This window comes from Thrips palmi, unplaced genomic scaffold (genome assembly GCF_012932325.1).
Source record: "Thrips palmi isolate BJ-2018 unplaced genomic scaffold, TpBJ-2018v1 HiC_scaffold_19, whole genome shotgun sequence".
Lineage (NCBI taxonomy): Eukaryota > Metazoa > Arthropoda > Insecta > Thysanoptera > Thripidae > Thrips > Thrips palmi.
Genome location: NW_023144628.1, coordinates 12,856,743 through 12,871,023, shown reverse-complemented (window position 1 = coordinate 12,871,023; position 14,281 = coordinate 12,856,743). Strand labels below are relative to the sequence as shown.

The 14,281-nt window shown below is 42.0% G+C and overlaps 1 protein-coding gene and 1 pseudogene across 2 annotated transcripts; one reads left to right on the top strand and one right to left on the bottom strand.

Moving 5' to 3' along the window:
- Positions 1-4,469: 4,469 nt before the first annotated feature.
- LOC117646365 lies at positions 4,470-5,919 on the top strand (annotated as a pseudogene).
- Positions 5,920-6,900: 981 nt separating this feature from the next.
- LOC117646108 lies at positions 6,901-8,327 on the bottom strand. 2 transcript variants are annotated; one of them, XM_034386818.1, is made up of 3 exons: positions 7,916-8,327; positions 7,529-7,834; positions 6,901-7,390 (listed from the first exon to the last, which is right to left on the bottom strand). In XM_034386818.1, exons 2-3 carry the CDS (start codon positions 7,741-7,743, stop codon positions 6,952-6,954), a joined length of 654 nt encoding a protein of 217 aa, XP_034242709.1. In that variant the 5' UTR covers positions 7,744-7,834; positions 7,916-8,327; the 3' UTR covers positions 6,901-6,951. The 2 variants fall into 2 exon arrangements, with proteins under 2 accessions (XP_034242709.1, XP_034242708.1); XM_034386817.1 differs by having other exon boundaries at positions 7,529-8,327.
- Positions 8,328-14,281: the final 5,954 nt, after the last annotated feature.

Sequence of the window (14,281 nt, the reverse complement as noted above, 5' to 3'; positions counted from 1 at the left end):
CCGTGGTACACACCTTCGTCTTGTTTAGCGCTATGTGGGCACAAACACTTCCTGGCATCTAGCCGCCTGCTCTTGGCTTCCCAGGGTACTATACTTCCCCTGGTACTGGGTCCCCAGACCACGTCGAGGTGGCAGGCTTGAGGGTAGGTCGCTTTATTGAATTCGCTCTGACAGAAAATACGCAGGGTCGCTAACCCTGGATCACAATAGAATCGCTTTGTATTATACTCTGCGCCTAAGCTGGGCCGGCAGTGGCTCGCAACTACACAGTTAACCAAAGTTTAACTGTGTCCCCTGGGGGGCGCGAGGCTACAGTATGAAAAGATAGTCGGTCGGTTTATTGTCGCGCGTGCTCGGGCCAGTTGAAACTTGTGAGGAGGGAGAATGCGGGTAGGCCACGCCGAACAGTCAGGAGCTAAATTTATTTATTTCTGATTCAGTGTATTGCTTGGATCTGAAAATCAAGGCTAAGGAAACCTTCGCCAAAGTACAAACAGTGTGCACCAATAACCTCAACTTCACAAAGTTTCTGTTTGTTGGCTGAGCTGCGGTTATTATTTTTACCGCGGCACGGCTCCTCTCGAAGTAAATACAATTTTGATTTTAACATTTTGAAGTTAGTTGCGCGTCTTCACCAGCAAATTAATTTTTTTTTTGGCGTCTTTGTGAAAGCGCGTATCGGCAACACGGGCGTCTGCATTCGGGCGACTACTGTTTTCATACCCTAGCCTCGCACAGGTCGTTTTTCGGTTCCCCGCGGCCCAGGGACCACCAAACGAACCAGGACGCCGGATTCGGGCTCGGCTTGCGCATCTCTTACAGGAGGGTCGCTACACTCCAAATCCAGGGTGTCTAGAAACTATACGCCTTAGGCGTATGCCACAGAAATGGAACTGCCTTAAGGCGCCTTGATTCTACATGCCAAAGGCGTATACCCCATTGAGCACCTTTTGCAGATACACTCCAAATCCAGGGTGTCTAGAAACCAGAAACTATAGAGTAACTCCACCCCAAGGTGGACCGAGATCTGGGATTGGGTCACGAATTCGGTTCAAACTTTGTGGGTTCAATAGGTACCACTAGGACTTATCAACCCTAAAAGGAAAGTTGGCTAGCTCAAATAGAACCTGAGATATTTGCATTTTTCTAAATTTGACTAATTTAGCGGAAAAATGTCGCTTTCTGATTTTTTTTATGGTGAAAGTTGTTCGCTTAGTTCTGGCTTATATGTCTTCTTTCTAGTCATAAAAAAAGAAGAAAAATGGTGGTAGGCCAAGTTTTGTACGTTGCTTGGTTTGGCCTACTTGAGCAATTTTGTCGAATTCATCGAAACTCTCATACCCAAAATACTCCACCTTAGATTTGACCCTGGTACGTCTCATTTCACTTCTTTTACTCTAATAAACAATTGCTATACAGTCCCTAGCACCAACAATTCCATATAAGCCAGAAAATTCAAAAACACATTTTTCAATTTTCTACTTTGACCTATTTTTGGCGCTTTTGTCAAGATTTGGGCTTCTACATGAGCTTGGGTGATAGGAATGATCCTCCCTGCCCTCAATTTAGATAGTATCAACACAAACAAAGAAACCCTAACTCAAGGTGCACTAAAATTTTATAATGAATTTGTTTTGAGCAAATTTTTCAAGTTTACGAGGGGTGTGAGGAATTTAAATTGGAGGAAAATGTGATGCTTCAGCCAAAAGTGGATTTCTGGTTCATTAGTTAGCTTTCTCTAGTAGGATTGGTGCTCTTTTATCCATGAGAATGTTCCTCCTTGATAATCAGTGATAAAACCCTCATTTGGTATGGGGTTGTAAAACTTAAGATTTCAACGCATTAAATGATCCATTTATTTTGGTTGTTCGCAACGTGTAAGCTGAACCCCTTAGTCTTAAGTCATCCAGTTGGTCTCAAAAATTTACAAACCAAATGGAACCAGGCTGAGTTATTAAGACTAAGCGGTTGAACTTATACGTTGCGAACAACCAAAATAAATGGATCTTTACTTTGTTAATGCATTGAAATCGTAAGTCCAACAACCCCATACCAAATGAGGGTTTTATCACTGATTATCAAGGAGGAACATTCTCATGGATAAAAGAGCACCAATCCCACTGGAGAAAGCTAACTAATGAACCAGAAATCCACTTTTGGCTGAAGCATCACATTTTCCTCGGATTTAAATCCCTCACACCCCTAGTAAACTTGAAAAATTTGCTCGAAACAAATTCATTATAAATTTTTAGTGCACCTTGAGTTTGGGTTTCTTTGTTTGTGTTGATACTATCTAAATTGAGGGCAGGGAGGATCATTCCTATCACCCAAGCTCATGTAGAAGCCCAAATCTTGACAAAAGCGCCAAAAATAGGTCAAAGTAGAAAATTGAAAAATGTGTTTTTGATTTTTCTGGCTTATATGGAATTGTTGGTGCTAGGGACTATATAGTAATTGTTTATTAGAGTAAAAGAAGTAAAATGAGACGTACCAGGGTCAAATCTAAGGTGGAGTATTTTGGGTATGAGAGTTTCGATGAATTCGACAAAATTGCTCAAGTAGGCCAAACCAAGCAACGTACAAAACTTGGCCTACCACCATTTTTCTTCTTTTTTTATGACTAGAAAGAAGAAATATAAGCCAGAACTAAGCGAACAACTTTTACCATGAAAAAATCAGAAAGCGACATTTTTCCGCTAAATTAGTCAAATTTAGAAAAATGCAAATATCTCAGGTTCTATTTGAGCTAGTCAACTTTCTTTTTAGGGTTGATAGGTCCTAGTGGTACCTATTGAACCCAAAAAGTTTGAACCGAATCCGTGACCCAATCCCAGATCTCGGTCCACCTTGAGGTGGAGTTACTCTATACGCCTTAGGCGCATGCCACAGAAATGGAACTGCCTTAAGGCGCCTTGAAACTAGACGCCCAAGGCGTATACCCCATTGAGCACCTTTTGCAGATAGAAGTTAGCATGTGAACACCATTGGTCGAAGGAAAGGTGCGTGCATTGTACACACCCTGGATCATAGGCACTGAGCTCAACAGGACTCAAGGTGCGTTGAATGCAAACACCGCCCTTGGCCGAGGCCATGCCTACCGAGGCCTTAAAGGGTGTTTACATTCAACGCACCTTGAGTCCTGTTGAGCTCAGTGCCTATGATCCAGGGTGTGTACAATGCACGCACCTTTCCTTCGACCAATGGTGCTCACATGCTAACTTCTAGGTGCTCAATGGGGTATACGCCTTTGGCGTGTAGAATCAAGGCGCCTTAAGGCAGTTCCATTTCTGTGGCATACGCCTAAGGCGTATAGTTTCTAGACACCCTGGATTTGGAGTGTATAGGCTGCACTTCCGTTGCCAATACGCCATTGCTATAGCATGCCTACGGACGTACTCTAGCCTAGGTTCCCCTACAACAAAGTCACTAAAATTAGCCCAATTATTGAAAATAAACCTACAAACTAGTGCACGTAGCGCGTGCGTCGCGTTGAGTGACCGAAAAAGCGCAAAGCTGAGAGACCCGTACAGGCAGTTTCCGTCCTCCGGAATCTGAATCCTAATCCAACCTGTCGTGTCGTCTGTCGCAGCCACTGCGCCTATAGCGACGCGCCCTTCGGCCCTCCTCCTGCCAAAGAAGTTACAAAGCCGCGTTCGGGCCCGGCCCCTGCTGCTGCTCTGGGCCGTGGCCCTGCTCGGCTAAAAAAGCTGCCTTTCTGCGGCAGTCCCGGGCAATGTGCCCTGGGTAGTGGCAGAAGTAGCAGCGCCGCGGCTCGCGCTGTTGTGGCATGCCCTGCATAGACCTCTTTGCCGTTCCCACGCTCCCCCCTCCCTCGACCGTCGTTGCCTAGCAACGCGAGCCAAACAAACCGCCGCCATGTTGGATTAGCAGACGCGCTACGGACGCGAGGCGTGGGCTAGGCCGGCGGGCTCTGCCCGAAGAGATCTTGTGTATTTGCAAACTTGGTTCAATATTAGTACGTATCAGGCACATTATTTAAAAGTTGTGATATCCAAATTTTCATTTCTTTCGGACGGTGCGAGCCGTTTTTATTCGTATAATTGAGTCTAAATGCACCTTTGATTTGCAGGTTATGACTTCTCGCAAAACTGTAATTCAGTTTTTTAAAATAAACGATTTCTTCAGAAATTTCGAGAATTTACCTGCAGAATTGCAGAATGAACCTCCAAACAATAATTACCTTGATGATGAAGAGAGAAATAAAAGAACAAAACGCTTGAAATCAGATGTGCACAAACAATGCAAAAGGGGGGGAAAAAGCTTTTGAGGCTGGCCATTTTAAAAAACTTCATATATGACCCTTTCCTTGAGTGTCATTAAAGGAAGTGTGAGGGCTTCTATGAGGGAGCATGTTTAAAAACCCAACTGTAAGTTTTCCCTTTTGCACAATCCTGTTGTAATGCAGTGAGTTCGTTTATTGAGATATCTTTGTTTCTAGGCTTTTCTCAATGAAGATTTCACCTTTAAAAGATGCAAACTGTGATTGTGTTCGTGGCACAGCTTGCCATCATATTGCTGCTCTTCTCATCGGGCCCACTACAACATAAGTGTCACGGACATTGAGTGCACTTGGAAGGCAAAGCCCAGTGCTGACAGGAATGACGGTGTGTCATTCAATGAGATTTTCCCTCGAAAACCCCTTTTCTGCCATGAATGAACCAAGTGAATCTGAAGTGAAACGTATCTGTGATAATATTGAGACTTGTGGAAGGGGCTGTGCTGGGATTGCATGGATTATGCAAAGTGAACCAGAGGCCCGCTGTGAAAATGAAGATAAACCAACTTGTCCACCAATCCCCAACATACTTCTCTACAAATCAAAGAGTGTACATGGTACGCTCTAACTGGAGCATGCCTGCAAGCACGCTCTAGCTAGCGCATGCCTGCCAAGCATGCACTAACTAGTGCATACATGCCATGTACACGCTTCCTGATGCAGAAAACTCCCTATCCCTTATGCAGTAAATGTATGCTTCAGTTAGCGTGTACATGTATGCACTAGTTAGTGCATGTTTGGCAGGCATGCGCTAGTTAGAGCGTGCTTGCAGGCATGCTCCAGTTAGAGCGTACCATGTACACTCTTTGATTTGTAGAGTTGACATTGTATCGAGTTCTCAATTTTTGACTCAGACTGACAAGTTCGAATACCTGCTGTCCAAGACATACATGCAGCCCAGTGACATTGTTGCAATTGCTCATGCCACTGTTGGGCAGATAAGTAACCCACTATGGTGTGAGGGAAGGCAGTGCAGATTCAGCGGCAGTGTTCTTGGCTCAATCATTCAGGCTGCAACAAAAAAACGCAAACTAGCACCCTCTCTCATACGCTCTGTTTCAACTCAGGCTATGCTGCGGCCAGAAGTAGTGAAAAAAGTAGGAAAAAAGGGCAAGTACACTAAAAATTTGAATCCTCGTCAGTGGGGCTTGACCATGAAGAAGATGAAAAATTTAAAATTCACAGAGACAATGAATTTGACCGTTCAGGAAACTGGTTTGTGGATTCATGAGAGTGGTATATGGTGTGCAAGCCCTGATGGTTTGGTCGGTGACAATGCAGTGCTAGAAATAAAGTGTCCCTTCCAGTTCAGAGCAGCTGAGAGTCTGAAAGTTTGCCTGGATCAAGATATTTTTTATGAAACAGCACCCAGCAAACGCTATGGCATTTATTATGACAAGGATCTGGATGAGTATTCTATGTGGAAAGAACATGAATATTACCACCAAATTCAGAGTGAAATGTGGTGTTCTGTTAGAGAACTCTGCTATTTGTTGTCTGGGTTCCCAAAGATGTTGCAATTGTACGAGTGGAGCGTGATGATGAGGGGTTTTGAGGAAAATGCCCCCAAAACCCAAAACTGTTTACAAAGGACAGTTCCTCCCAGAAATAACAAAAATTAAGAAGAAAATTTGTACTAGTCAGAGTATGACTTTAATTTAAAACTGTTTATGTTTGTAGCTAATGTGATATCAATGCTATTTTATTTTTAAGACTATAATTGTGTAATGGTACAAATGATGTTGTGAATTTAAGTGCAGTTCTAGTCTCATTGCAATGAGAACTGTGATATACTGTGCAAGACTGTTAATTTTTCTAAAAATTTTGTTTTGTAAATATTTATGTAATGGAAGGGAAATGAAAACTGCAGTTCTAGTCTTGAGTAAAGTAGACTGTAATGTTCAGTGTAAGAGTTAAAGTTGTAACGCCATTGAAGCCAGTATTAGGAATGAAAAATTTAAAAGAAATAAAAGCAATGGTATATTTAATTTTGTTACATTTCTCTTTATAACTAAAGTTTTTTATGAAACAAGATTAAAAAAAATCTTTCTAATTCCATAGTCTCTTTTCATCCTCTACCTCATTTATCAATGGGGTCTTTAAATTTGTCAAAAAACAGCAGGTTTGAAATATTTCTGTAGAATATTCAAACATATTTACAGGGATACACTCTAAAATTAGATATTCCTTAATTCTAGCATTGGCCCTTTCCACATGGATTCTCGCCCTGGCAATGCTTGATGTGGCTCGTACTTGAGCAGCAGTAAATTGTGCTGTTCGCTTAAATGGTGGAATATTAAGAGAGACACCAGGGGGAAGCATATCATGAATTAAAAAACCCTTGTCAGCAAGGATAAGATCACCTGGTTCCAAAATATTCAGTAAACCACACTCACCAACAATAGTCTTGTCTGAGTTACTGCCAGGATACAGATCTGATACATAAGTTACAGTTCCATTAGGTGCGACTCCAACTAAAGCTTTGGCTGTGCTAAACCCTTTGTAACTACTATGCACAAAATTTTTGTGTCTCATTGAGTCAGGTATTTGTACTCTGATTTCAGTGCAATCAATAACAATTCTACAGTTAGGATAGGGAGCAAAACATTCTGGGAGAGACAATCTATTTTTGTGTCTTGAAGGAACAGTCTTCATCAAATTTTAAACAAAACTGTATGCAAGGCGTTCACCCCTGTTCTAAAGATATTTGTCACCGTTGTTTCACTTACTTTAAACCAATCAGCCAAAACACTATGAGTAAAATTATGCCTCAACTTCATTAGTGTGAGAAGCAATTGATTTTCTTTGCTCAAAGAAATCACAGACTTATTGCCATGGTAGTAGTTAAATGGCTGGGGAAAACAATTCAGTAACCAATTAAAAGTTTCCTTGTTAGGTAGTCCTGTATACTGGCATATCTTGCGGTCACTCTCTGATATACACTGGTAAAGCAATCTTGTCTTTTCTGCCTCTAAGTCAGCCTTCAATTGAGCTTGAACATCCTCAGCTACACAAATCCTTTGATACAGAAGAGAAATAATACGACGAGCCTCCTCCAAATCTGCTTGCAATTTTAAAACCTCATCGTTGCTCCTGTGTAAAAAAATCACATAAATAAGTGAAAGAATAAAAAAAAAAGGGCCGTTAAAAAAAATTTGAACTACCTTGAGAGTCAACATTTCAATATATTATAATAAAGAATAAACTTCAGGCTAAAATATCAATTTGTACCTGTCCTGCACTGGAGAGGGAGGAGGTGCTGGAGTAACCAGTGGGTACAGAGGAGGGGGCGATTCCACTCTTGCAGCTTCCGTTGTAGGAGGCGTTTCAACTATTGCTCCTGGAGTAGCAGGTGACAAGAGAAAGCAGCCACTCAATTCACTGGAGTCAAGTTCCTCTGCTAGGATGACAGGTGTGTGTTCATTTATTTCAAATGACAGCCGCATCTTCTTTGATGGGCTGGTGAATGGAGATGGGATAGACTGCGGATCATCCGCATCAGTAACTTCAAAGAGGTCTAAGGCCCTTTTCACCTTCCTGTCAATTCACAAAAAAAAATATATAAAAGAAATTCAAACCCAATAGATGAGCACAGGCTTGACTCCATTGTGCACTCACTTTGTTTTGATTTTAGGAGAAACCCACAGATGTTTGAACTCCGCCTTTTGCTGTCTCTTAAAAATAGTAGGTCCTTCGTTCTTGTTTCCATTTTTTAAAAAGGCAGCTGCAAATTCGAGCAAATTTTGGAGGGCTCTCCTTGTTCCTGAAATAAAAATAATTGGTACAATTTGAACACACAGACAGAAAAACCCCCAGAATTATTCAATGCAGCCCAGGTTGACAGAGAGACATGTTGATAACACTCACCCAATATTCAATTTCCACAAACTCCTTCTTCGCTTTAATGGGGTATTGGGGATTGTGAAGAAACTGCAACTGTCTCTTGTCTTGTGGTGGTTGCAATCTCCCACCCAACATTTCATAATGAAGTCCTTCTTAACCTATACGGACATACCAGTTACCACAAGAAGTCAACGACAACTAACAAAAAACGGCTCGCACCGTCCGAAAGAAATGAAAATTTGGATATCACAACTTTCAAATAATGTGCTGGATACGTACTGCTATTGAACCAAGTTTCCAAATACACAAGATTTCTTTGAGCAAAGCCCACCGGCCTAGCCTAGCCTAGCCCACGCCTCGCGTCCGTAGCGCGTCTGCTAATCCAACATGGCGGCGGTTTGTTTGGCTCGCGTTGCTAGGCAACGACGGTCGAGGGAGGGGGGAGCGTGGGAACGGCAAAGAGGTCTATGGGTGATTCCGTGCGTAGAGGGTCATTTTGGATGTACCAAATGTTCTTTTTTAAAGTTCAACTTTAGGGGCTAAATTAGGTGTAGATGGCATACATACTACCCCACAGTACTCCTCTGAGCGTGGCAGCGCTACAAGTTGACTTTTAACTTTACCCCCTATGAATTACGGCGGAATTTACAGAAATAATGACGGAATTTACAGATTACGGAATTTACAAAGCGAAGTGTTTAGTCTCCTGACCCGCTGGGTTACAATATAGGGAAAAACTGTTGACGGTGTCATTTTGAGCATTCCAAATAGCGTTTTTCAGCGCAGGTTGTGGGAACTTTCTCCCTCAGATGGAGGAGCTACGGCCCGAAACGGAATTTACATCTATTTTTACACCCTTACCGTTTTGAACAATTCTGACGGCCTGGAAGCGTCGTTTGACCGCCCCAGGTCCCGTGGGCACGGGCTTCTGAAAGCGTTTTTTATGTTCTTTCGATCCCAAGTGGTCGCGAGGTTCTAAAACGGAAAGGAACCCCAGTAGACCGTCAGTTGTGAAAGCAGCACAGGTCACATGGTCACACGGTGGACATTTTCCCATAGGCTGTTTCGGGTTCAACAAGTGATGATACAAAGGTCACCTTCCGTAATTTTGCGAAGAATAAGTCAGGGAAGAGAGTGAAATAGCCAGTTTTCTTTTGATGTGGCTGAGTCATATACTACAGCATGGCAATGTTGTCTTATAGGTGTTGGTGACCATGACGGAACTTACAAAACGACACTTTAGCAGCTTACGAAACCTAGAAAAACAAAAGTTAGATTGATTTATCCACATGAGGACATGGTCTTCGTTTAGTAAAACAAATTTGATTATCCCAAGCTACCAAATCAACCTCAGTTCAGGCGCATGGCCCCGGTGACCTGAAATGACCCCCTACGCACGGAATCACCCCTATGCCGGCAGGCTGCAGGTTGAACACAGCGTGGCCCTGGGCCGCACGGTAAAAACTTTGTCGTGTTTAACAAGGACCGGTCACCTCAGCGAAGGGTCTTAGCCCCCGGTCCTTAGCGAGACCTCTCTGGCTGGGATGACAAGCGTCAGGTCCCCCGCATTGAGCAAAATATTTTTAGATTAAAGAATTCTTCCCAGCTCCATTTCACTAATTGCCAAACGATCGAGCACGTTCGCCTGACAGCTGTGGTACACTGATTTCATGGCCAAGAGGTGGCTTTGAAGCATTTCTATAACAGTTTGTAGTAGCATGGTCATTACAGTTTAATGGAAAATGATATCAGCATCGTTGGCTGCATCGTTGATTGATGTCGCCAGGACATGGTATGCTTTTGAGTTCTCAGACATCATTGCCTGCATTGACTGAGAAAGACCCTGAATTTGAACAGCGTGTACATTTGTTACCGAGATTAGGTCTTGAGTTTTATTTCTTATGGCACTAACATCATTTCCCAAAACATTCATACAGTCAATCATTACAATCAGCTGGTCCTCTGTAACTGTACCTTCTATATAGTTTCTAAGTTTACCAAGGATTGGAAGCAATGCCCTCCTATGCCTGGTTGCAACTGGCCCTAATTTAGAGAATATTTGCGAAAGTTCGCGGACAATATTCTCACTAGTCTTCTGTAAGTTTTCTATCACCAAACATACATCCTGTTTGCGTTTTACATCTGTACAGGACACTTTATCTTAGTTGTTCATCACTGTCATGGTTTGCTGTCATCTTTATTTCTATGAGGTCTGTTGCAACTAGGAGGTGTGGCAGTGCTTTCACTTGGAGTCCTTACTTCTTTGTTGCTATAATAACCCATGTGCGGCCAGACGGCCACACAAAGTACTAACCACCACCAATGCCACACCTAAATTTTTTTCTTAGATAAAATCTCAATTAATGATTGTATCATAGCACAAAATAGCTTATCGTTAATAATAATTTTTTTTTTTTGAAAATGGATAAATCTAAGCTTTAGCAGTCGTAGAAAATTCACAAATGGTACATATAGATTTTAACTGGTGTGTTTCTAAAAATATTTTCTAACATATTCAATGTTAAGGGAAGCGGAATATTGTCTAGCCCTGCCGCAATTTCCGGCATGGCAATTTCTGTTAGATTATTAAATTCCATGAACTTTCTCAGCGCAAGCAATGATAGTTCTAGATCTTTAACAGTTGGCTTATGGAAGCAGCGATCTTTTGTTATTAAATTTACTATAAATCTGGTGTCTTGCGACGGCACTACCTATTACTCTTTGTGTAAGGAGTATTTCATATCTGACGTCAAATAAATTTTGAAATTTTACTGCTTAATTCTACTGTCGAGCATGTCTTTAAATTTCTTCGTAAGACGTGCCTCAGTCTCCTGACTGCTGGCACTGTACCCCTTTTTAATAATTGCCCTGTTTTCCAAAGCTTCCCTCAACCTGTTTGTAAAATCCACCAATTTTGTACAGCCAGAGCTCATAACCAGCTCGGCGTCTTTCGCAGGCATGATTTCCAGGAGGATTTTAATTACTTCCTCCTCTGTGACTCTATCCTGAAGTGCGGCCATTGCCTGTGCCCTAATTACGAAATCTAGTGTTGTCTCTGTTGGCTTTTTTCTCAAACTGAGCATCCTAGCTCGGACTGAGGACCCTGTGTTTTTTGCCAAAAAATAATTCGCTATGAGCTCTTTGTAGTCCTCCCACTCTCTGTTAGCGCTAATTGATTCGTGTATTGCCTGCAGGTGTGTAGGCAGGAATTGCCCAATGTACTCGGGCACATCTTTTGCCCTGATGCCGTGCTTAGCGTACACGGCTGCCACATGATCAAGCCAGGCCATTGGATTATCCTTAACAAACTGTCTGACTGTAGGTTGCAGTGAAACTGGAAGACCTTTTGCTGCCATTTTTGAAGATAACTCTGCTTGTGCAATGTAATCTAGGTATTTTCGTGTACCGTTAATAAAGATCTGTAAGATTTCAGCAAAGTATTTTTGGAAGTTGTTCTGTTGGGTTTTCAGTCATGAACTCTATTATATCAAGATTTAATTTATATTAAGTGCCTTTGTTTGCGGCGGTTGCGGCTTGCCTCAGGGGCGAGATAGGCCACCAGTCGGACACGCATGTGTTGCGATACGACTTGGCATACCTGGCAGGCGCTAAAAGGGCACGCTAGGGAACATCAGACAGCGCACAAGGCCAGCGTCACTGGAACTCACCGCCCAATGCCTCAGAATAAAATGCACAGCAAAATCACACAAATTTTAGGCTGAAAAAAATGCCTAACTTTGAAGTAGAATATCTCCGGAACGGTTTGTCGAAAAAATCTGGGATTGTGATTTCTGGATTCAGCGGACCTTTCTCCGTCTTTCTCCGTAAAATAAGACCAGTTTCAAAAAGATCGAATAACTTTCACGGCAAAATCCCAGGATTTGGGACCTTTTATGTATATTTTTTTCGAGAAAAAGTGAGTTTTCCCAATGAAAAAATTATACCGGATCAAATCTGACAGCACGATCGTGTTTCCCGTTTAATTTCCAAGCTAGAACCTGAATCTGAAACCAATCGAACAAAAAGTCCCTGAGATATAAGAAATACCCTAAATTAGTGCAAAAATACCCAAAAAATTTAAAATACCCATATCTCCCAGAGGAAATTTTTTTGAGGTCTGAAATTTTGGCTATGAACTCCCACCATGGGAGACTACTAACCACCAGAAAATCAGTGAAATCCAAGGGGGTCGTTGGCCCTGCTTTTTTAAAAATAAACCTTAAACCTTGACGTTAGTTGAGTTTAAGTAACTATGGACGATGCGCGTTGCATACCTCCGCGGCGCATACTCAACGCAGTCCAGTTATTCGCCAGAAAAGTATGACGGCCGAATTGGCTCTTAGAATAGTGTCAGCACTGAAAATTGAGTGGCGAGACTGATGGCCAAAATTTGGTGAGACAAAAAAGTCTCGCCATTTTTTCGCGAGAAACAAAAGTCTCACCATTTTTGTTGGCGAGAAACAAAAGTCTCACCATTTCTTGGCGAGAAACAAATGTCTCGCCAAAATATGGCAATAATTGCAGCCCCACTCTATTTGATACTGGGAAATATATCCCAGTCAAGATCACTCCGGTAAACACAACACTAACTGCAGTCTTTCAATTACTCAAGTCGAAAATAATACAGGAAGCTATCACTTTCAGTTAAATATTAATGTAAGGTTATATGATGTGAATTTGGTTTGCGTCAGCAAAGCGTTGCCCAACTATTTACTCTTTTTGTCATCGTTTAAAAAGACATTGGTCCAGTGAGTCAGATCCTAAAGGGTCTCTTTCAGTGTCCATGCAGTTAAAAATAATGTATTTAATAAGAGGCCTAAACAAAGCGACATCCATGATGACACAAGTTCTTACTCACTCCTTTGACTTATTCCAATCCCCAGCTAACCTTGCTGCACTTGTGCATTGTTGGAAGTTCCATGGACAGAACTCGGTTAATAACCTCGAGGTAAGAAAGTTCCGTGCACTATCTAGCACTCCGTTTCGCCGTCTCCACTGGACAAAACGCCAAAACACAGCAGCACCACTTTAAATCGCCAACACAGATATAATAAAGAAAACATTTTAGTGAACAGACAAGCAACACAGCAACAGGGCTGCCATGTTGAAATTAATTTGTTGTCCTCATTGTGTCGTCTGCTACAGTAGCATTTGTTTTGCGGTAGTGCCAACCTATACATTTTTTTCTTTTCTTGTAAAATTAGTATTTCTGGAAGGCAGTGCAGGTTGGCACTACCGCAAAACAAATGCTACTGTAGCAGACGACACAACGAGGACAACAAATTAATTTCAACATGGCAGCCCTGTTGCTGTGTTGCTTGTCTGTTCACTAAAATGTTTTCTTTATTATATCTGTGTTGACGATTTAAAGTGGTGCTGCTGTGTTTTGGCGTTTTCTCCAGTGGAGACGGCGAAACGGAGAGTGCTAGATAATGCACGGAACTTTCTCACCTCGAGTTCATTAACCGAGTTCTGTCCATGGAATTTCCAACAATGCACAAGTGCAGCAAGGTTAGCTGGGGATTGGAATAAGTCAAAGGAGTGAGTAAGAACTTGTGTCATCATTGATGTCGCTTTGTTTAGGCCTCTTATTAAATACATTATCTTTAACTACATGGACACTGAAAGAGACCCTTTAGGATCTGACTCACTGGACCAATGTCTTTTTAAACGATGACAAAAAGAGTAAATAGTTGGGCAACGCTTTGCTGACGCAAACCAAATTCACATCATATAACCTTACATTAATATTTTCATAACTGAAAGTGATGGCTCCCTGCATTATTTTCAACTTGAGTAATTGAAAGACTGTAGTTAGTGATGTGTTTACCGGAGTGATCTTGACTGGGATATATTTCCCAGTATCAAATAGAGAGGGGCTGCAATTATTGCCATATTTTGGCGAGACATTTGTTTCTCGCCAAGAAATGGTGAGACTTTTGTTTCTCGCCAAAAAATGGCGAGACTTTTGTTTCTCGTCAAAAAATGGCGAGACTTTTTTTCTTTCCCCTAGGATGGAATGAATGCTGACCTTTGACTTTTCAGTGAGGAGTCTTAAGAGAGTGCTCGAGCACAACATACTCCAATTTGAGCCGTTAATGTTCTTGCCCAAAACGCGAAACAAATATGATATTACAGCCT